Source organism: Ctenocephalides felis, unplaced genomic scaffold (assembly GCF_003426905.1).
Source record: "Ctenocephalides felis isolate EL2017-DRISC unplaced genomic scaffold, ASM342690v1 CF-g0.4_SCAFFOLD_01170, whole genome shotgun sequence".
In the NCBI taxonomy this organism is placed as follows: Eukaryota; Metazoa; Arthropoda; class Insecta; order Siphonaptera; family Pulicidae; genus Ctenocephalides; species Ctenocephalides felis.
Window position 1 is genome coordinate 72,270,195 of NW_020537324.1, and position 24,310 is coordinate 72,294,504.

The 24,310-nt window shown below is 27.3% G+C and overlaps 1 protein-coding gene across 1 annotated transcript in view; it reads left to right on the forward strand.

Annotated features, from left to right (window-relative positions):
• Positions 1-24,310, forward strand: part of LOC113368294 (adenylate cyclase type 5-like) — a 156,005-nt gene that overhangs the window by 113,062 nt on the left and 18,633 nt on the right. Inside the window, exons 6-8 of the mRNA XM_026609840.1 lie at positions 1,296-1,416; positions 5,792-5,918; positions 14,862-14,870. Of these exons, the coding sequence (XP_026465625.1) occupies positions 1,296-1,416; positions 5,792-5,918; positions 14,862-14,870 (257 nt within the window). The remainder of the gene's footprint in view (positions 1-1,295; positions 1,417-5,791; positions 5,919-14,861; positions 14,871-24,310) is intronic.

The following is a 24,310-nucleotide window of genomic DNA, read 5'->3' on the forward strand; positions in this document are numbered from 1 at the left end:
ACACCATTCATCCACATTTTCTCAAAAACTGCTAAATCGATTTTGAAAATTTAAGAAGCATTCGATGTATCTCGATAAGAAATGTCGTTTGTCAGTTTTGTGCGACAATCTGTCGAGCCGTTTCTTTGTAATTTGTAAAAAAGTGTTATACTTTTCGTCCACATTCAAGCTCATACTACCGAATCGATTAGAAAAAATCAAAAACTGTTCGAAAGATATTATTTCGGAATCGTGCTGATTAGTTTTGGACAAAGATCGGCCGAGCCGTTTCTTTGTAATAAACTGTTGGAAAAAATTTTGATGAAACTTTTTATGTCAATAGATATCATGGTTCTAAAGAACATACTAAAATTTTACGGTCTTATAGCAAGTAGTTTAATTTTAAAAATTCATCAAAGTTAGAAAAATATTGTAGTCAAAATTGTTATCAAAAGTCGCTCTTGTGTTTTTATTAGTCAAACATTGGTAATTTATTAAAAATGAAAATAATAAGCTAAAAATAATATAATATAAAGCTAACGTTACGGCCCTACGGTTAATAGTTTAATGTTAAAAATTCATCAAAGTTTGAAAAAATATTATCGTCAAAATTTGTGTCAAAAGTCGCTTTTGTGATTTAGTCAAAATTTGAATATCACAAATTTAAAAGTCATTTTTTGGAATCATCGGCAAATTAAGTCTACAAAGCTTCTCTAGTTGTATAAAAAATGTTACAATTAATTTAAATCATTATAAAATATCAAGAACTCAAATACATGATTTACGTAATCGTGCAGTGAACTAATTTCATCTAAACATCTAAATTTCAATTTAAATTTTTCTTTTTTTTTGTCCATACAATGTCAATAAGTACTGAAGTGTTGTTATATATGTCAATAACCACTGATTGGATTATATTATTATAAATTTTGAGTGGAATACCTGCCAGTAGAAAAACTCACATTATAAACTATAGTATGTGAATTAATTGTAATTATAATTCTATCTGTCTGTCTGTCTGTAAATCCCAATTTCTGTTGATTATTACACATTTCGGGAAGTTCATGTAACTTGCCTCAAGACAAAATACCAATATCAATTTAAAAATAGCAATATTGTTAGAATTTCCAACCACAAAAATCTCACTCTATTTCACCTTATCTCAATCTACTGTCCCCATACCACCTGTATCTAATGTATAAAATAATTGAAAAACTGTCAATACGCACACACCCCAGACAATCTGTAATATAATGTAATGCAATAAATTTATCTCGCCAGTGTATTTTATTTTATTTTATTTATATATTTCTTAGGTTTGATGGCTGTTCTGTCTAGACCGGCCCTGAACGAAATTCATTTGCTGGCCGTCTCCTACGTCGTCCTGGTCACGTTCCTAGGACTCGAGATATGTCTGGCACTAACGGCGGCCCCGAGGTAAACTTCGACTGAAAGTATTCAGACATTATATAATACTGTTTGTAGACATTTGAAATTAATTAAAACAATGACACGTAGGTAATGAATTATATTGGTCGGTAAATAATTGAACGATGGGGGATAGAGTTATAAGAATAAAAGATACTGCTCGGAAAGGAGGAGAGCAAATATGTTTCTTTTTATGCGTAACTCAAGTTTTTACATATTGTTCATGAATTTAAAAATCGTCAAAAAAAATCACTATGAATATCAATACGTCTCGTTGCAAATCATATCAATCAATCATTCAATTAAATTTAGGTATAAAAATGATACATTCAACTTATTTTCCCACAATGGCGACAAAAATTTAGCATAATCTTATGTATCTAAAATAGTTCTATTACTGCATCGAATATATAAACTAGTGATGCATGATGGCTTCCTGGCAATTGATCCGTAGAAACTAGTGCCTTTAGACAAATTGCTGGAACTTCCCGTATCGTAACGAAATGTTCGAGAAATATTAAATGTTTTCAAATAGATTATTATAAATACTGTAACATTGTCTAATATTTATAAGAATTATATAAACTGAATTGCAAAGTTGAAATTATTTAGTTAAAGTATATGAGTGGGCTTTAAAACTTTGTCCAGAATTAAAATTGAAATCTGAATTATTTTTGATGAAAAAAAAATGGATTTTTTTCCCAAAAGCTATTGTTTTGTCAACACAAGCTGTTTTTAACTTCCCGTAGGGTAGTTATAGTAATGGGCCGAAAATCGAAAATGAAAATTTTTGCATTTCTCGACGTTTTGAAGGTTTCTGAACATTTTGGCATACCTCAAAAAAAAAATGAATGTGTGTGTAATCTATAATTTTCTTTTCTTCTATTTCTAAGAATTATATAAAAATTTTGAAACTAAATTTAAAAGTAAAATTATTTGTTTCAAGTATATAAGTGAACTTCAGGATGCTGAAATTTTAATAAAATTCGATATTAATTTCCGATTTACTTTTACAAAATAATGTTTTTAAACTATGAAAATTTTAATAATTTTAATAACATTAAACATTTTTGAAAATATGATTTTTTTTTTGCAAATCCTGAAATATTTCGAAAATTTGAAAAAATCAAAAATATGTTTATTTCTGAATTCTTCTTTTGAAACTGCTAGACTGCTAGACTTATGTTCTCCAAAAAATAATCATTTCTTCTGTCAACACAAGTAAAATATATTTCGAATGATTCGAATTGGTTGCTCCGTTTTTTTTCTCAAAAAATGTAATATTCAGAACATTTAGCTCCGTATCTCCGAAACGGGTTGATCTAATTTTGCTAAGAACTCGCCATCATCACGAATCGAATGTATTTTGAATCAAACTAATCGGATGCCCCGTTATCGCAAAAACAGAAATTCCATTTTTAGCACTTTTTGCTCCGAAACGGCTGGACTTGTCTCTACAAAAAACTAATCTGTACGTATCCCTACCAATCAGATTCGAATATGATTTTTGAATCGTTCGAAATCATCGACGAAAAATTGTTTTCACACACACACACATATATACATACATACATCAAATTTTTCTAAGGTGAAGATGTGCAAAAAAAAACATCTTCAATTTTTCAGCCATTACTATTAATTGAGATAACCAGAAGATAATTACAATAGAAAACCATTGACCGTCAGTGCTGGATTAACCCATAGGCCGGTGAGGCCCGGGCCTAGGGCGGCACAATTTGGGGGGCGGCAAGTTTTTCAGAATGTCAAAATTTTAAATCCGAAAAATTGTCACGGCAATTTATTTTAAGAATTGATCCTGATCTAGATAATTTTCTATGACATAGAATGCTATTCGTTTTCTAATCAAACTTATTCGAGGGCGCCTCATTAATACTTTTATTGATGTATCATGTTCAAAATAAAAATTATCAAATTGATAAGCTTTTTTTGAAAAAATATTGAAGCTCTGTTCATTTTTTGTAACTTTATTAAGGAAAATCTTACATACAAAATGTTTTCAAATGGTTTTAAATGGTTTCTTATTTTATTTTGGGAATTAATATAATATATTAACTGTTATTTTGTGTTGATTTAATTATGTCTTAGTTCGTATATATTTTTTTTCTTTTAAATGTATTCTGTAAGATGAAACTAAACCTAAACTAAAATATCTTGGCATTGGCAACTACAATACATTGGCATTCCCTTCACGGGTAAGTTATAGTAATTTTAAAAAGGAAACGTAAATGCAATTGTTTATAAATATTTACGTTTTAAAACCTTCTTAACTTTTTGGCATACCTTAGGAAAAATGGATGTATGGATGTGTATTTGCGGTTACATTTTTTTGTCGACGCTTTTGAGACGAATCAATTGATTGAATGATTCAATTGTCGGGAAGATGTGCTGATTAGTTTTTGGTAATGGCAGGTTTATTCATTTCGGAATAAATAAAATGATAAAAAATAGCTCTTCATTCTTTTAGAGAGCCCCATTCTCTATCCGATTGGGAAATTCAAAACTAAATAAGTACATTAAGTAAATTTTTGCGATGGTAAAGTGAGAGTGCGTTTTGGTGATCCTAAAAAGTGCCATTTAGTGGTCAAAAATGATCAATGGACATTTGCACATCAAATTATCAGATTTTTTTACAAAAAATTTAATAATCAGTACAAATTTTGTTTTCATTTTTAACTTCTCGCAGGGTAGTAGTAGTAATAGTAGTCGCAAAAAAATGGAAAATTTTCTTTGCATATCTTTACGTTTCGAAGGTTCCTAAACATTTGTGGCTTAGAAAAAATAGATGTTTGTGGGTCCGTGCGTTTTTATGTAAGAAATATTATATGAATGTATGTAATTAGGACGAATACTAATTTTCGTAAACCGTTTCGAGAGCACGGATCAACCGATCCTACTGATAAGGAGGCGTGCTGATTAGTTTTTGGCAAAGGCAGGTTCAGCCATTTCGAATATACGGGACAAAAAGTGCCAAAAAATGGAAATTTGGTTTTTGAGAGAACTGAGAGTCCGATTTGAATGATTCAAAAAACATTTTACTCATATTGATGAAATGAACAATTAACCAGGTTTTGGAAAGTCAGGTATAGCGGTTATGAAGATTCAAAAACAAGTTATAAAAATAACGTTTGGAAAAATGATTATTGGACACATGCACATCAAATTATCAGATACTTTATAAGAATATTAATGATAAGTACAAATTTTGTTAACATCTCAAAAAAACTTTAAATTTTCAAAGTGCTCCATCAGGAATTAATAATAAGTCAGCCCTAGTAGATAATTTCTAATAATGAAGTAATCAAATATGAAAGAATCAGCAGTCGGGTTACCATCTACATAAATACGACATAAGGAAAATATTCAGGGCGTAAAGTTCTGATTTCTATTTGTATTTTTGCTTCATATCTTCGAAACGGCTGAACCAGCCCTAGCGAAAAACTAATCAGAATCAATGGGAATTGAACATACATACACACATACACATTTTGAGGTAAACCAAAATGTTCAGAATGCCTTTAAACGTGAAGATAAGAAAAAAATATCATTTTCGATTTATTTGCGATTAATATAACTTATCCTACGTAAAGTTAAAAATTATATCTGAATAATTTTTTAAAAAATGTTTAATTAAAAAAGTAAAATTTTGTCTATTAAAAAGGGCGCCTGAACGTAAAGGGCCTAGGGCGGCAGAGAGCTTAATCCGCCACTGTTGACCGTTTTAATATATCTTCGAAAATAGTAATTATACATGTATTACTATAAGACTTGTATTTGCAAACTTGAAAAAACAAATAACATTTTTTTAATATACATAGGAATTATTTTATTAAAAGTAAATTATTCAAAAAATATATTTTTAATGAGCAAAATTATAATTTTATACATGTTCTTAAACTTTACTAAATAACTCAAACTAAATTTATTCATTTATTATTGTTTATCAAAACTAAAAACGCCTTGATTCGCCATATAATGAAAAAAATCAAAGTTTTCAAAAATATACAAAGCTTTATACTTCAAATATGAATTTTAAATTTACAATTCAGAGTCAAAATGTATATTATTCAAATGCATTATTCTAATCGTAAGAAATATATCCTCAGATGGATTCATTCAATCACCTCTCGCTAATGTAAACTTTCTCAAGTGCTTCGAGCGATAAGATCGTCACTGTATATCTCATGAACGATAAAATGTATAGTGATTATGATTATCCATTTGAAAATGTATAAAAAATTTGTTGTAAATCATTGATTAATTTTTATTGATTACTGATTTTTTCCCTCGAGTATATAATTCTGGTATGGGAAGTTCCAGTAATTTGCCTCAAGGCACCAAATTTATTGTGTTTTTTATGTTTCAGGCGAATATCTTCAGGTGCCAGTTCGACTCTGGTCTTCGTGTATCTGACCTACGCGGTGCTTCCAGTTCGCCTTAGGGAAGCCGTACTGGCCGGCATTCTGCTTTCGGGGGCCCATCTTTGGGCGGCCGTTGCCACAGGCCGAGGCAGCCAGGACGACGCATATTCTACATGGATACAGGTCAGAGAAAAAAAAAATTGTTAAAAATAATAAACCACTAAATCATATACTTATTCTGGGATAACGTAGATACATTATACTAACAATCTTCCGGAGGGGGGGGAGGTAATGAATTTTGAGAAAAAACGACTTGACAATTAAAATTATTATGATAAGTCATTTTGAATCGTTTGTGGCAAATATTGGAAAAAAGTACGTTTATAAATGTGTGTAGATTTTTTACCTTTAAGGGGCACAACTAGTGTAAAATTTTCAAAAAATCGAATTTTTAATTTTTCCATATTTTGATCGGTTATACCTTTAAAAATAACATACCAAAATTTTAAATCGATATCTTGAATAGTTTTTGAGTTACAGCCATTTAAAGAGTATATATATGGTATATAGTATAACGATCATTTTATCTTCAAACGCGCTTTTCTCGAAACAGCATTTTCCGAATTTGCTGCAGCGATTATTCAAAAACAAATGATCCGATCACTATCAATTTTTTTTTACATGTTCTATATATAGTTCTCCGTAGAATAAACTATCGATTTTTTGATCGGATCAAAAATCAAATTTTGGTAGTCCAAAAACGACCAAAATTTTGGGTAAAATACGACTTTTTTTTAATAACGCCGTCATTTTGTCAATTTTTAATTTTTTTCTTTATCGTAGTTCATCTTACAGACAATATTATCTATTTTAACGAGAATCTTTTTTTTAAATTTCATCCACATAGAAGGCCGGAATCACTGCAGCAATAAAGGACCTTTTTTATGTCGCGCCGTTGGAGATCGACGATAACTTAAAAAATATTTAATTTTTTTCTTCAAAAATTTTACTATGTGTTCTGAAAACATGTATAAATATATTCCTAAAATTTTGAAATGATTGATAAAGTATTTTTTTTAATATAAATTCCCAAAAATCACCTTTTGTTAGACGGTTACACTAGTTGTGCCCCTTAACACGGTTTAGATTAGGGAATGCAATACCGGTAAACCGCCCGATTTTTCGGGGGTATTTTTACCGGTATTTATTCCAAAAATACCGGTATTTTCGGTATTTTTACATAAGCGCTATTTGATACATAATACCCTACAGTTTAAATTTCTCGGAACAAATTTATCTTTAAATTCCATAAACGCATAAACAGCTATATCTTCAAGTGATTCTATAAGATAAACAGATGTCAAATATTATCTCAACTCGTCATTAATCTGAATATTTATTGCTTTCCAAAGGGCTTCATATCGTGTTACAATAAATAGAATTGGACTGATAGATAATGATGTTTTTTTTCATCTATTGTAAAAATGTAACGGTTTTTTAAGTGATATTTGCGCCAAAATATTTTATATCATACAGATTACTCTTGCGTAATCTTTATTTTTTCTAACTTTATACATAATAATTATGATAATTACTAAATATTTTTGCTTCTTATTACAATTATAAAAAAGTTTTCGAAAACGTTTCGAAGTTTGAAAATACTATAGAAGCATCACATTGTTTTAAATAACAGTACTCATCAATTATAGTAACTTATTATTTATCTCGATAAAGAATCCGATCTTAAATTAGTGTAGAAATTTTTTTTTTTAAATATTAGAGATTGTGCTAATTTAACACATCGGATACAGACAATACAGTTTATTATAATAATGTAATATGATCTTTTATGAGTTTTTAGTCTTACTCATAAGTTTGTTTTTGATGAAAAGTACTCAATATACTCGATAGTGATAATGAATTAATTAAATTGCCTATACTTTTGTTAAATTATTATTTAAAAAATAAACTTATTGTTTTATTTTATTGTTTAGTTGAATATAGTTGTAGTTGTATATACATTTTTTTATATTTGTACTAGTCACTTTCAATTTTGTTTACGTTTGTTTAAGATAATAAAAATACCGATAATTTATCGGTATTCCGGTTTTAAAATGAAAAATTACCGAAATACCGGTATTGAAATTTTCCATCTGTATTGCATTCCTTAGTTTGGATTATAAATTAATAATTCATGTACATATTCTGGGATAGCATTGCTATGTTATCCAGTTTATGCGAAGAGTCTCAGATGTTGAAGACTTGGTGTTTATATTGCATCTTCTGTTTTGATAAATCTTTCTACAAATTCTATTGATTTTAGCAATACACCAAACAAAAATTCTAAAGCTACCTACCTATCAGTATCAGTGCAGATATTTTCAACCAGCCTTATCTAAAATGAAATATTTCTGTTACCATTTCTTAAAAATACATCAATTTAATATTCAACTTAAGGTTAAACAAACCCTTCCAGTTGTAATAACATAGATTTCTCTTCGACCATGAATGCGTTTGTTTTGCTGCCGAATATTCGAATATTCATCCAAAAACCTTGATCGTGAGTGGCGCCCGCGAATTCGAGGCGCCAGTCAGTCTGTCTGGCAACATTTTCCTAAAAGATGATAAAAGAATAGAACTTACATATATATATATATATATATATATATATATATATATGTCTATGTCTATGTATCTATCTTCTGCTCCTGGGTCAATACCAAATATTCGTTCGCGGGACAAACAGAACCTTGAACTTTTATATCAATTGCTGCAATAAATTTCGACAGCAATATAATGCAGTGACCTTCGCTCTTTTTTTTGGTACATCGATTCTTCTAGAAGTAATCGGTATTATATTGCTGAACATATAAGTTAAATAGAGTGAGTTAAATTTTTATCTACGTACGAAATTGATTCATAGAACAATATAAATTTTACTAGGCGAATTGCAATCTTCCTCAAAGCACGATTTGAGGTCTGGGGTAACTTACTTTTATTATGATTTCATTTGTTTAAGATTAAGTGAAATTTGATCATCATTAAGTATTGAAGTTTAATGTAATATTTGTTTTCAAGGGGCTAATTGAAGTTATTTGTATCTGAAATGTTTATTTGTTCCAGAATTTTTGATAAGTCACTCTGAATAGTTTGTTGCTAAATTTGCAAAAAAAGGGGCTAATTGAAGTTATTTGTATCTGAAATGTTTATTTGTTCCAGAATTTTTGATAAGTCACTCTGAATAGTTTGTTGCTAAATTTGCAAAAAAAGTTCGTGTACAAGAGTGTGTATATTTTTTACCTTTCGCTGATTTTCCAATAAACGACTGATTTCAGAAATCTAAATGTAATTTGATCATTCTCGATTAGATTTTGTTTATTAAAAACCCAATGATATAAGTTATGACTCATTCTCATTAGTTTTTGTAATTTTTTTTTAAAGATACATTTATTACTTGGCGATAGAATTCGAAGTATAAATACGAAAATTACACAAATTTAATTTAATATTTGGTTTAATTGGATGCGTTTTTAGGACATATAATTATGTGTTTGTGCACTATAATTTATATAATTACAAATGTTATAAATGTGTTTAGGAGATAATAAAATAATAATAAGGTATAGTAAAAGAAGATAGTAAAATAATAATAAGTTTAGGAGATATCAATTGAATTTTTTTTTTTTAAATAGTCGAAAATTATCTCAGAAGCTAAATCTCACTTCTTGTTGATTAAATCGATTATTTTCCTGCAGGCAAAATGCCACTTACACCTAATAGAAATTCCCAAATTTTGATAATGTCTATACATAGAAGTCGTAAAAAAGGTGTGTGTGTCTCCTTTCTTGTATAGCAAAGGTAATGCATTTATACGCTTACCAGACTAGGTCTTTTGTCTGGGCATGTTGGACACAATAAATAATACCAACTAAAATCTGCGATTATCTCCTGCTTTTTGTTTCCAATACAACCCCACTATTAGGCATTTTTATATGGGGGGAAGTTTTAGAATTTCAGAATACCCAATCTTGTTTAAACTTTGGTGCTAATTTGGTGCTAATTTTTTTTTAACTTTCCGTAGAGTAAGTAATAGTAATGGGCGAAAACAGAAAATGAAAATTTTTGCATATCTTCACGTTTCAGTGGTTTCTGAACATGAATGTTTGTGTATGTTTATACGGATACAATTTTTTCTCTATGTTTTTGGTGGGCAAAACATCGGTGGATCAACCGATTTGAATGATTCAAGAAAGTCGAAACGATTGTTTTCGGGAAGAGAATTTTTTTGTTTACTTTTTTAAGTGATCAAAAAAAAATGTAACCTAATTTTATTCTTAGAATATTTTATTACGGTACTGTAACTTCCAGCAAATTGCCTTAAGGTACTATATTTGTCTAAAGATTGCAAGTCTATGTGTATGTGTGGGTATGCATGTGTATGTATTTATTATATGTATTAGTAGTAAATTTCTCTACCGTGTCATTAGGTGTTGTAAATTCAAAACATATCGATCACAAATCATAGCAAAAGCCGGCAATTGAGGTTCTCCGGTTATATGAAGCGATTCAATATGGAGTAAAATCACGATACAGAAGTTACACGATATATACATATTTCGGTTGGGGTCAAATAGTTGGAGGGTTGGTAGGACAATGACAATCTCAAATTTAGTTTCAAGTGAAATTAGTCATCACTATCAAAAACTAGTGGTGTATGCTATCGTCCCTTAAGACGAATTGCTAGAAGATTTAAATTTTTAAAATTTCTGAAAAAAGAAAAAAAAAGAGATTTTTGGGAATTTTGAAATTTTTGAGAAAATTTAACTTATTTGAAAAACTTGAATTTTTCTTTATATTTTGGTTTTTTATATTTCTTTTCAAAGTAATCGTTCTGCGTGGTTGTTTTTGGTAGTAAGCACCGCATTGCAGTCTAACAGATAAACATTGGTAAGGAACTCATAGAAATGCAGATAAAATTCATTCTTAGTATTAAAATCTCTAAAACGGTCCAATTTGACTTTGAGAAATTACATTGTGGAAACCAAACCAATTTTAGTAAAACAAATAACATATATCAAACAAACAACTATCTGAATATGTTCAGTAAAACTCACAGCTAATTCATCATTGTAGAAATTTGTTTGTTACTGTTTTTTTAAAAATTTGTCACCTGGTCCTTTTTACCCAGGGGCAAACAGGTCCAAATATCTTAATTTTAATTTTAAATGGATTTCACTAAATAAGAGCTACATTATTCAACTAATGCAAAACGTGAATTATATGGATACATTTTTTGAGGCGTTTGATTTTTTTTAACATTTTTGATAATCCTGCAATTTTTAAAAATTATATTTTTTTTAACAATTTTGAATTTTTTTCGAGGTGATCCAGTTTCATAGTTGTTACATATGAGGAATATGCAAAAACTTAAATTTAACTAAAAAACTGATTTCTAATTGAGTGTAGTCCACACCTAGCATTTTCTTTTAATTTTTTAATATAAAATATAATTTTATATGAAATATAATTTTTAATGAAGTATATTTTCACATATGAATAAATTGTTGAATTCACATGAATGGTTGAAATCATGAATGAATTGTTATTACATTTACTTGCATTCTAATTTTTACGTTAAAAACTCCATAAACCTAACAGTCAAAAATGTTGTATAATACTTCTAATTTTTTTTGTTGACTTATGAATTTGTGCAAACATTGAACTGTAGCACTGTAATTGTATCACTTTCAATAGTATAAAAATCGAGTCAATAAAAAATTAAAAACATTAAAACATAATGATGTGTTATTCAATTCAAAAAGCCCTCAATTTTTATTCTTCTATTCATACATTCATTCTAGTATTCGAGTGATTTTTATTTGGCTTTCAGTGATTTTATCGCTAAGTTATACCTAAAAACATTTTTAAAATTTTCGAAATTTTTTCCATGTTATTTCCATACAAAACTTTGATTGAATTGCGCTCTATCTAAAAGTTAATATTAAGAGCTAAAACTTTCAGAGAATTATGTTTTATCGATTTGGAACCATTTGAGCCCTTGGGAGCAAGGAAATTTGAAAATGTCCATATTAAGGACCACCCTAATATATATATATATATATATATATATATATATATATATATATAGTACATCTATACAATGATTAAGAACGACTTGAAACTTTGAAAAAACATAAAATAATCAAATAATATCTTCTGCCTAAAACAACTTCAACTTCCCTCTCGCCAATTTTTTTCTAAACTTTCCCAATCATTCATTTATACATTGAATTAAATCCAAAATATCCTTCAGCCCTCACTCCAAAATATAATTCATCAGAGATAAAATCTCACACGAGGAAAGAGAGAGATTTTCGTGGGAGATTCTGAGATTCAGGGTTGCGTGTACTTTGGCATATAGCCAAAAATTCGATGACCATGACCTCGGTGACCATAAATGGACATGGTATAATATAATACACGTGGAACTAAATCTTATAAAGGGTCTATTGTTGGAGGAAAATACTGAGTTGCGATTTGTGTATGATTTAAGGTACTCTGGGCGATAAGGGAATGTATTAACTTTACCTGACAAATGAAGCCGGGGGTGTCACTTACATAATAATTTGATAGTAAAAATAACGAAAAATAATTTTAACGTTACTCAATTAATCTTGTTGATCTAATCTTATATATAAAAATGGAGCTCTTGATTAAATGATTCAGTAAAACTCGAAAACGGCTAAACCGATTTGGCCAGTCTTGAAAAATTCGTGCTAAGCAGCAGGTTGTAGGAAAGGTGATATATTATTTTAAAATCGCGTAGAAACTCTACATTTTTAATTTGAAATTTAAGAAGCGTAATTTGGATAAAACAATGGACAGTGGCTAATACGTCAAATGTCAAACGTTTTTGACAGATGATGTTCAATTACGTTTAAGTAGGATGTTTTACGTGAATATGATTTAATTATGATTAAATTGTAGTAAGTTTTCTTCGTAGCTATATTTATATATAAAAACGTTATTAAACTGGCCGCAAGTGTTACTAGAACCTCAAAATATCACTTTTTTGAAATGTTAATTTGAAAATACACTTTTTGGCGTCGTAGCACTCTTTTTTGCAAATCATATTTTTTTCAAACACGGTACTCTGAAAGATCTCATTTGTATAATTATATACTAATTGGTATTTATAAAACATTTTCTAGGTTATATTATTTTTTATTTATGTTATTTAAATTCAGAACCTAAATTTGGTGTCGATGAAATGGACATTTTGTCGAATAACATTTTCCAAGTTATAATTTCCCAAAATTTTTCGAAGAATAGATAGTAATATATAAAAGGTATTTAAGGTTTAAAACAGTAAAGTTAAGCATTGTTTAACAACAATATTTGAAAGTAGAGGGAAAAAGATGTATAACCAGCTATACTCCTTGATTCTCATGACTTTGCTATCGGGAAAAAGACGATAATCTTTGGAAATCTATAATAAGAGTATTTTCTTCTGAGGGCAGTTTTTTAGCATTAGTTGAAATGTTATAATTATTTTGTAAAATACCTTTAAAATTAAAATAAGACATTAAACCTGTTTGCCACCTGGCCGTTCCAAGTTACCCCGTCTATGGGGTAAAAAGGTCTAGATAACAAATTTTTGAAAGACATCAAAAAAGCACATTTCTACAAAGATGAAGTAGAAGGCAGTTTACTGAACGTAGTCAGATAATTGTTTGGTTGAAATGTATTACTTGTTGTGATATAGTTGGTTTGATTTTTATAATATAATTAATATTTCCTCAAAGTCAAACTGTTCTACATATATACTTCTTATTAAATTTACTTTAATTCATCGAATGTGACTTGAAACTTTTCAAAAAGCATATCCAAGAAGAAATACTTAATTCATTTTCTATCCCTTCTCGCAGAAATTTGAAAATTTTGTATAAGTTCAGTAGTTTATTTACAATTATACAAAAAATCCAGAATCCAAAAAGAATCTGAAAAACTTGAAACGTAATCAATAAGTCGAAAAACCAAAAAAGAGTTGGATTGAATGAATTAAACCATGTGTTCTATAGAAAGTGTATAAATCTTCCAGCTTGATTGTATTGACAAAATATAGGCAAACTAATGGGGTTTGTTGTTTTTATAATCATTGCTCATTGTATATAGCATTCAAACAACTCTTCCTTATACACTTTAAGTATTAATTGTTTTTGATTCTCTAGAAATTGTTTAGAATATACCATACTTAGCAAAACAACGTTTGCCGGATCAGCTAGTTTAATATAAAATTATCAAATAATTTTCCGGGTGTCTCACGGCTTTGTTGCTTTTTCCTCTTACCGGCCTTCGATTTTAAAGCGATTTTGGAGTATTTTTCCCCATAATCTCATTACCGATTCAAAAATAATTTATTCCCGATTCGTTTCTGCCCTAATCCATTTTATTCGGCAGTAATCTCATCAAAGGGAATGACTATCGTATAGTTTTATGCTGTCATGAACCGGAATTAGCATGTGCTCGATATATTGTATGGAAAAGCGTTCGATACCGGCGAAATTTTATGTGATGGAAACAGGAATTGGACTAAATGGATTAATATTACTAAAAATAGGTATATATATATATATATATATATATATATATATATATATACTACCTGACCCGGCAAACGTCCTTTTGCCATAAAAAATATTTCTAGTATAAAATGTTTAGTACGAAAATAACTAACTGATTGCAAATGTGGTGCATCAGTGAAAGGAGCGGGTAACAAAAAATATATGAATAGTTTATCCACTGCAAAGAAATCTACATATAAATGTTCCTTAATACTCTCTACAAGTGCCAACCTAATCTGAAACTGATTCTATTTAAATTGAATTGTCACATTTAATGTTTCAAGATTTTGATTTATTATTGCCACGCTTTTTGTTAACTCACAAATTTTTAAATTACGAAGTAAAATCCGATAATTCATTTTTAAATTATATTTTTATGTGAAATGCCCTGCGAATTGGAATGAGATTGAAAAAAATTGAGAGAGTGGAAAATTTTACAGCTTTACCATAGATTTGTATGGTACCTAAAGTTTCCTATCAAAAACTGTTGTATCTTCAGATTTTTATATTCAATCTCTCTATTTTTTTCAAAAATTGGTTTTTATGCAAACCATTTATAAACTATGTACTGTTTGTGCGCATCGGGAAATATTTGTACAATGAGAAAATTGGAGGAGTGAACAACCCTTTATGAAATAAATTGTTTTTTTAAGTAAAATTAATGTTTCATTATAAGGTCAGGAAAATATGAATTAAAAGTTAGTAAATAAAACACTCACTGACTAAAAGCGTGGTGAAAAATTATTTGTTTGCTAAAATGACTATTATGAAATATAGATTTGCGAAAGGAGGGTGAAAATTCAGAGTTGTATGAATTGAGTTGCATTTTTGAATTCCGCATGATGAAAATTGAAATTTAAAATGAATTGAAGCTAAAATTTAAGATAGAAGTTAGGGGTGATCAATCTTTGATGAAAATATATAGTATTTTGAAGTGAAAAAATTTGTATGTAATTTTCACTTACACATTCATAATATTAAATAAAGATAAATGAAAACCTTTATAAAAATTATTTTCTAAAATAAGATTTAAGATTTTTCTTTAAGCTCAAAATTTGGAACTAATATTGAAAATAAATGTCAAAAGTGTTCGATAAGGAAACGAAGAATAAAAATTAGTACGTTACTAAAATAGCTATTACAAAATAGGGGTTGGTATGATAAAAATGAAAATTTAGGGTTGTATGTATTTCTTAATGCCACATTATAAAAAAATAAAAACAAAAACATCCCTCCAAAAACACAAAAAAAATTAAGGGTGAACTATCATTTAGAGGTATGAAAAATAGATAGTAGCCTATTCTCAGACCTACTTAATAAGCATTAAAATTTGGTAAAAATCGAAATATATATATATATATATATATATATATGTATATATATATATATATATATATATATATATATATATATATGATAATTTGGAAATATGAACAAATAACACTCATTTTGCACTAATTTATTAAATAAATTTACTTAATAAATTAGTGCAAAAAAGAGTGTTGTTTGTTCATATTTTCAAATTAATATCTATTTATTCACTCAGAGTACATTGGTTATATATATATATATATATATATATATATATATATATATGTGTGTGTGTGTGTGTTAATTCTGTTTTTAACAAATATAAATAATAAATTAATTTCTTTATTGAACTAGTTTCGACACCATGTTTGTGTCATCTTCATATTTATTCATTAATTTTTCTAAATTCCTCCTTCGTGAATAAACAAATTTCTTCAGCATATATTCGATAGCTATCAAAATTTAATTTGTAAATCTGAAATAATACTCAATTCTTAGCTCATTTTTCAATTTAAAATTTGAAAATTTGGCAATTTGAGAATTTTAATTTTTATTTTTATTTTACTTTTATTTTAATTTGTTACTACTAGATTTAAAAAATATTTTCTAAAGAAACAAAAAAATGCTCAAATTCATTTAATTAAAATCTAATATAAAATTTAATTATTTTTATAATCGAAAATAGAATTTGGAACAAGTATTTATTTATTTATATATATTTATATATATTCTAAAAAAAATTATATAAATATTCACAGATTTGCTGAAGATAACACAAGTATAGTGCCGAAACTAGTTCAATAAAAAAAATTATTTTATTATTTTTATTTTTTATTCGACGTATTGGCCAAAAAATTATATATATATATATATATATATATATATATATATATATATAATTGATATTTTCCAGAAGGTTTTATCGAAGGCATGTGTTTTTGATATGGGTCGCCGATCTATTTATTAGAACGAAATATGATGCTCTCTTACTTTCGTATCGGAAAATGATCGAATGTATCATTATTGATATGAAGAAAACGAGGGAAATCTATCTTTTTATTTATAAACATACATTGTAATACGATATATTCATAAAATATTGTTTACCGGTAATAGAATATGTTGTGTTTCTGTAAGACTCATTATTATTCTTAGTTATACGACGTAACAGAATATATGGAGATTTCGTCATTATAGAACAAACCTTAAAAAAAATGCTAAACAGTTTTTTTAGAAGAATGAAATGCAGTAAACTAAATTGCATTATTATATACAGTTTTTTATAGTATATCAAAATAATTTTATTCTCTCCGTCGGTCTAATTTCAGATTCGATTTAATTTTCATTGAAAACTTTTATCTGCATTGTTGAATAGTTTTTGTATATTTTTCGCATAAAATTATTAAACTGCTATAAAATTCGAGAGTTATGGAAATAATAATGAAGCCAATTATGAGAGTTATTTTGCTTGTAATGGATCTGAGGAGAGTTTTTGAAACTGTTGTTTCAATTATGCTTGTTAGTTGAAACTTTATAGAGGATAGAAATTTAATTCGACTGCACTACAATATATAGGAAAAGTATCAGGTAATAATAAAATTATAAAAAATATGTGCACTTTGATCCTTATTTTATTCACGTCTACGAGATGAGAATATAACATTGAACAACATATTAAGAAATGTGCTGAATTTATTACTATCATTGTATGAAAAAGTATAAAAAATTAATGTAGTACTTTTTCTTACTGTGGGATTTACATAATTTTATGTTATGGCTTTAAATTTGATGTTCATTAAACATGTAAAAAATGAATTAATTCTTCTACGAAGTGTGATAAAAAAAACTAATGATGTTATGTAATTTCTTCGAGAATTTTCAGTATTCTATATTATAGATTAAAAGTAATAGTAGACACTTTATAATAATAAGAAGAAATTTATTATATATATATATATATATATATATATATATATATATATTTCGATTTAGTCAACGTCATTTCGAAGGTACCAGAATCATTTCATAGTGGCTTGTTCTCTAAAAATTCATTAATCGCAAAACTAATTGAAATTTCGAAAATTTTGATACTTCAAATACAAACTGAGATATTTGTGGTTGGATATAACTCAAGTTGAATATTAATGCACACATTGAGCCAATAAAAATTAAAATCGGTTCAGTAATTTAGGAACCCATTCTGGACAAACATCTTGACATAAGGCATATACATGTGTGTGTTTTAATGTATGTGTCTATATCCAAATATATTTTTTTGCACATTTGCGAATCCGTTCATCCAGTTTTCCTCATTAAATCCATTCCAGTAAGGGATTTTCAGAGGAAAGACTCCGGATCAAATCACTCCGAATTTTTGCAAGATCATCTGTCGCGTCGGGTTACTATTTCTCTCCGGACATGTAATTAGTGAACAAAAAGAAAAAAATACACGAAACACGTTTATTCCACAGCCCCGAGCCATATTAAAGCAGTGGTGGTGAAGATAAATATTAACTAGGTGTAAGAGGCATTTTGCTTCAAGAGCGTATTCTACAGTAGAAATTCCAAAAAATCGTGTTTGTTTTTTTTTCATATTTTCAAAGCTTAACTATTCAAGAACATGTATGCGAAAGATTTTTCTAAAATTTCTATTATTTTCGGAGATATAGCTGTTTGAGCATGATAATTCTTTTTTGTTTCCTTCATTTTGTAAAACTTTAAATGCGTCTTACTAAGGTTTATATAAGGGTTTATACAAAAACCGACATTTCAGAAAACCGGTTTTCGAATTTTAATTTTACTAAAAAACCGATTTTCGAATTTTACGAAGAAAATCAATTTTTACTCGAATGTTCTGTAATTTATCCGCAAATTAGTGTTCAATTTTATAGATAGTAAACAAAATTATTTTAATTTTAATTAGTAGAACTAAAGAATAATCATTTGTCTTGACTAAATAATTTTGAAAATAATTATTCGTTATTCGTGCATCATTTTCACATATAAGAATGAAATTATTTTTATGATAGTGAAAGGAAAGTTTTCGAATAAATAAAAATAATACATTTTTAAATAAAAAAAATTCATTAAATAAAAAAATTATTAGATACATGTTGATACATACTTCTTAATATCAATTTTAGTTTTAAAAACATATAAGCTAAACTTTATTTCTGTTCCGAGCAATTTTAATTAATTTTAAACATTCTAATTGTTTTTTGTTTAATAAAATATGATTTAAAAAAATTGAGAACGTCTATCGAATTGCTACTTAAACGTGTCCTTTGTTTACTCACAAAATTTCCTGAAATAGAAAATACTCTCATACTAATTATGTTTAATTGATTTTAAAGCCTGATATGATAATTCTAAGTTTTTTGTTCTTTAATTTGTGGCTTCTAGGTTTCAAAACTCTTTTTTTTGTCGCGCCGTTGGAGATCGACTATAACTTAAAAAATATTTGATTTTTTTCTTCAAAAATTTTACTATGTATTTTTAAAACATGTGTAAATATATTCCTGAAATTTTGAAATGATTGATGAAGTAGTTTTTTTAATATAAATTCCCAAAAATCACTTTTTTTTAGGCGGTTACACTAGTTGTGCCCCTTAACATAAATCTTTTTTTTCGGTGATAAGTAAAAAAAGGCCAACTTATGCTAACCTTACCAAAACAAACGCATTAGTTTTCGAAATTAATCTAGAATAATTAAAAAGCAACATCGATTTTAAAATATTTAACTGCTAATTTTAAATATATAGAATTATTTAAAATTAAATTTTGCCTTGAATTAAATTGCATAAACTTCGGAAAATTTATGAGTGAATGATAATATAATAATCAGTAATTGAAATTTACCTGTTCACTTGGTCACTTGTCTACTTATATAAATCTATCTGTCAATATTCGATAATTTAGCGTTTCATCGTAATTGTTCTTACGAAAATTTTTCAATTGTTTGTCATTAATTAAATCAAAAATATTATGAACCTTCCAGTCTTTTTTCCTAAAGGCGCAATTTCATACACTTACTGCTAGTAACGTTTGTAAAAATAACTCTATCATAAAAATAGATTTTATGAAACAAACAAATTTTTCTAATAATAATTTCTTTATTCCTTCAAAACTATTTCTGTTTACATTTCATATTTCCACCCACTCACTTGTATATAATATTTGTACTATTCATTCGTCAGTTGCAGATGGAAAATATTATTACATGTAGGTATTATTTCCGTTCGCAATTTGTTATTATGGATATGTCAGCGTCAATATAATGACATCAGGGCAAAATTCTTGACAAAATCATTAAGAGAAAAAAGTTATTTTCGATGTTGTATTATCGAAAAAATAGTGTCCATAGACGACGGCGCGGCGAATGTAATTATTATTACTATTTACTAATGGGATCAGAAATTTTGTCAGAGAAGAAAATATTGAATATGTAGGAATATATATATATATATATATATATATACATAAATCTATGACTTTAATAATTTGCTTAATTTCAGTTTTATTTCCCTCATGTGCTAATTATACTCCGGACATAAATCGTAAACAACAAAATAGCATAATGATTACGATATTAATCGAAAGTGTATCGAATAAAATTTTATTATGATTACCGAATCACGAAGTATATTCATTTACTTTATGGCCTAGTCGTAAACTTGTAGAAATTAACAGAAGTAATAAAATGGGGCAGTAAATATGGATTTTGTATAATATTTATGAATCAGAAAATATAAAGTTGGAGTACATTTGTGAAATATGTAATTGAGAAAAATCTTATGCGTAATGTTAATAGAGAGTTATAACATTTTAATCAGAATGCATGTAGGAGACACAATATATGGTTATTTTGGACCCATGGGGAGCAGTTTGTTTCCTTACTTTATGAAAAATTGTAGATGTACAAATAAAGAACAATAAAACTTTATTCAAAATTAACTACATAATATCTTTATTTATAATATAATAGTATTTTGTTCATTTGCTTGAAGATAACCATAAAATATGTTTTTTTTCAATGTCTTGTTCTCATCGAATAAATTTACAATTTTAATTTCTCTTAATGTGATATTGTATTTGATTTTTCAACCTACAAAATCGACTGTTATTTACAAATATTTAAAATAAAATTCTGGATATATCTCACAACGATTTATTACTTTAATGATGATATTTTAATAAGAAGAGAAAAGTTCGAATGATTTTTGGTGTACCGCAAGGATCTCATTTAAGACCCATAGGGAGCAGTATGTTTTCTTTCTTTATGAAAAATTGTAGATGTAGAATTAAAAAATGACAAAAATATAACCAAAAATAACTACTAATTATTTGAGCATTAAAATTTGATAAAGATGATTTTCTGCATTAATAATAATATAGTAATTTTGTTTATCTGCTTAAAGAAAACCAGAAAATATGTTTTTTCAATGTTTTATTCTTATTAATTTCTCAATTTTCATTTTTATTATTAAAGTATTGTATTTGATTTTTAAGCCCGCAATATCGATTATTATTTACAAATATTTAAAAGAAAATTCTGGTTATATCTCACAACGATTTATTACTTTAATGGTGATATTTTAATGAGAAGGCAAAAGTACGAATAATTTTTGGTGTACCGCAAGGATCTCATTTAGGACCCATATGGAGCAGTTTTTCTTTCTTTGTTTATAAAAAATTATAGATGCAGAATTAAAAAATGACAAAAATATAAACAAAACTAACTACTAATTCATTGAGCATTTAAAATAAATCAAGATCAGTTACCACATTGATAATAATATAGTATTTTGTTCATTTGCTTGAAAATAACCATAAATTTTTTTTTTTAATGTCTTGTTTTCATTGAATAAATTTACAATTTTGATTTCTTTGACTGTGATATTGTATTTGATCTTTTAACCTACAAAATCGATTGTTATTTACAAATATTTAAAATAAAATTCTGGTTATATCTCACAACGATTTATTACTTTAATGGTGATATTTTAATGAGAAGGCAAAAGTACGAATAATTTTTGGTGTACCGCAAGGATCTCATTTAGGACCCATATGGAGCAGTATTTCTTTCTTTGTTTATAAAAAATTATAGATGCAGAATTAAAAAATGACAAAAATATAAACAAAACTAACTACTAATTCATTGAGCATTTAAAATAAATCAAGATCAGTTACCACATTGATAATAATATAGTATTTTGTTCATTTGCTTGAAAATAACCATAAATTTTTTTTTTAATGTCTTGTTTTCATTGAATAAATTTACAATTTTGATTTCTTTGACTGTGATATTGTATTTGATTTTTTAACCTACAAAATCGATTGTTATTTACAAATATTTAAAATAAAATTTTGGATATATCTCACAACGATTTATTACTTTAATGATGATATTTTAATAAGAAGGCAAAAGTACGAATAATTTTTGGTGTACCGCAAGGATCTCATTTAGGACTCATATGCAGAAGTTTTTCTTTCTTTGTTTATAAAAAATTATAGATATGGAATTAAAATATGACAAAAATATAACGAAAACTGACTACTAATTTATAGAGCATTTAAAATAAATAAAGATCAGTTACTACATTGATAATAATATAGTATTTTGTTCATTTGTTTGAAGATAACCAGAAAATATTTTTTTATCAATGTTTTATTTTTATTAATTTTACAATGTTGATTATTATTAATGTTGTATTTAATTTTTCAACACACAAAATCGATTGCCATTTACAAATATTTAAAATAAAATCTTGGATATATCTCACAACGATTTATTACTTTTATGATGATATTTTAATAAGAAGGCAAAAGTTCAAATAAGTTTTGGTGTACCGCAAGGATCACATTTGGGACCCCATGGAGATGTTTGTTTTTTTTTTCTTTCTATAACCAAAAATAACCACTAGTTTTTGAGCATTAAAAATTAATGAAGATGAGTATCTTTATTGGTAATAATATTACTATATTTTGTTTATAAATAATGTCTCTTTGAAGATAACCATTAAATAATATCACGAACACATGTGAAAATAAATGTATGTGGTTATTTATTTGAATAATTTATTATTTGATTTCCAATATTATATTTGATTTTTCGACCCACAAAATCAATTGTCATTTATATCTGGATATATCTTACAACGATTTATTTCTTATTACTTTAATGATGTAACGCAATTCATATAAATATATATATCATTATAAAATTATATAATATATGTCCTATTACATAACGAAATGCTATTCAATACGATTTGGAATATAAATCCTGAATTTCAGGATTTTCTCATCTCTTATGTAACGTGCATAAATTACGTAACAAAAATTAACGTATGAAAAAGTATACTGATCGTATATTATGACGAAGGACAGGTTGTTGAGAAATATTTTTATATAAGGACTTATAGTAATTGACAACGTAATAATTTATATATTATATATCTGATTTAAAAATTTTTTTTCCGTATGGTTAAAGGTATTATTACTACAACATTCGCATTGGATTATTGACATAGACTGCAACAACCTTTAAATTTAAAAGTCGTACGAAAAATCTTTAGACATTTCTTTAGTTAGTTTAATCTAGAATATTCTTTAGCTTCTAATGTTATCTTCAAATAGAATATATATTTAACATTTGTTTTATTAACTACTGTCCTTCCATTACACTAACTAATTTTTTATCTGAGTTGGTTAATTTTCTCCGAGCGTTCTTTGAAAAAACAGGAATATGAAACTGTTAGGCCCTAAGGCCGAATTCATTTCGCAAAAGAAACAGTGCCAAATTAGACGAGAGCAAAGTTAATGAAACGATAACAGTAGTCGAAATATATATGTATTTTAGTATTTTCGTTTTACTTTCTGTGAAATGAATCGTCTTTTAGTGTAATGGAATGTGATGTCTGCATCATACGCCTACAAGGTGGGCAATGTTCATACATGCATAGACATAATTATACAATTTGTCTGAGAGCCCCTGGATACGAAGATTGTACATTATATATATATATATATATATATATATATATATGTGTGTGTGTGTGTGTATATATGTGTATCTTATATATATAAATCGAGCTCTCTTTCAAATGTCTCAGTAGAACTCGAAAACGGCTAAACCGATTTGGCCAGTCTTAGTCTTAAAAAAATTCGTGCCAATCCAGAGAAGGTTGGAAAATGTAAATGTTGGAAAATGTTGTAAATTATATATATATATATATATATATATATATATGTGTGTATATATATGTGTATCTTATATATATAAATGGAGCTCTCTTTCAAATGTCTCAGTAAAACTCGAAAACGGCTAAACCGATTTGGCCAGTCTTAGTCTTAAAAAATTCGTGCCAATCCAGAGAAGGTTGGAAAAATGAGATAATATTTCAAAATCGCGTAGTAACTTTACATATTTAATTTGAAATTTTATGTAGAAGCGTAATTTAAATAAAACAATGGACGGTGGCCAATACGTCAAATGGCAAACGTTTTTGACAGATGATGTTCAATTACGTTTAATAGCATGTTTTACGTGAATATTATTTAATTATGATTAAATTGTCGTAAGTAGTT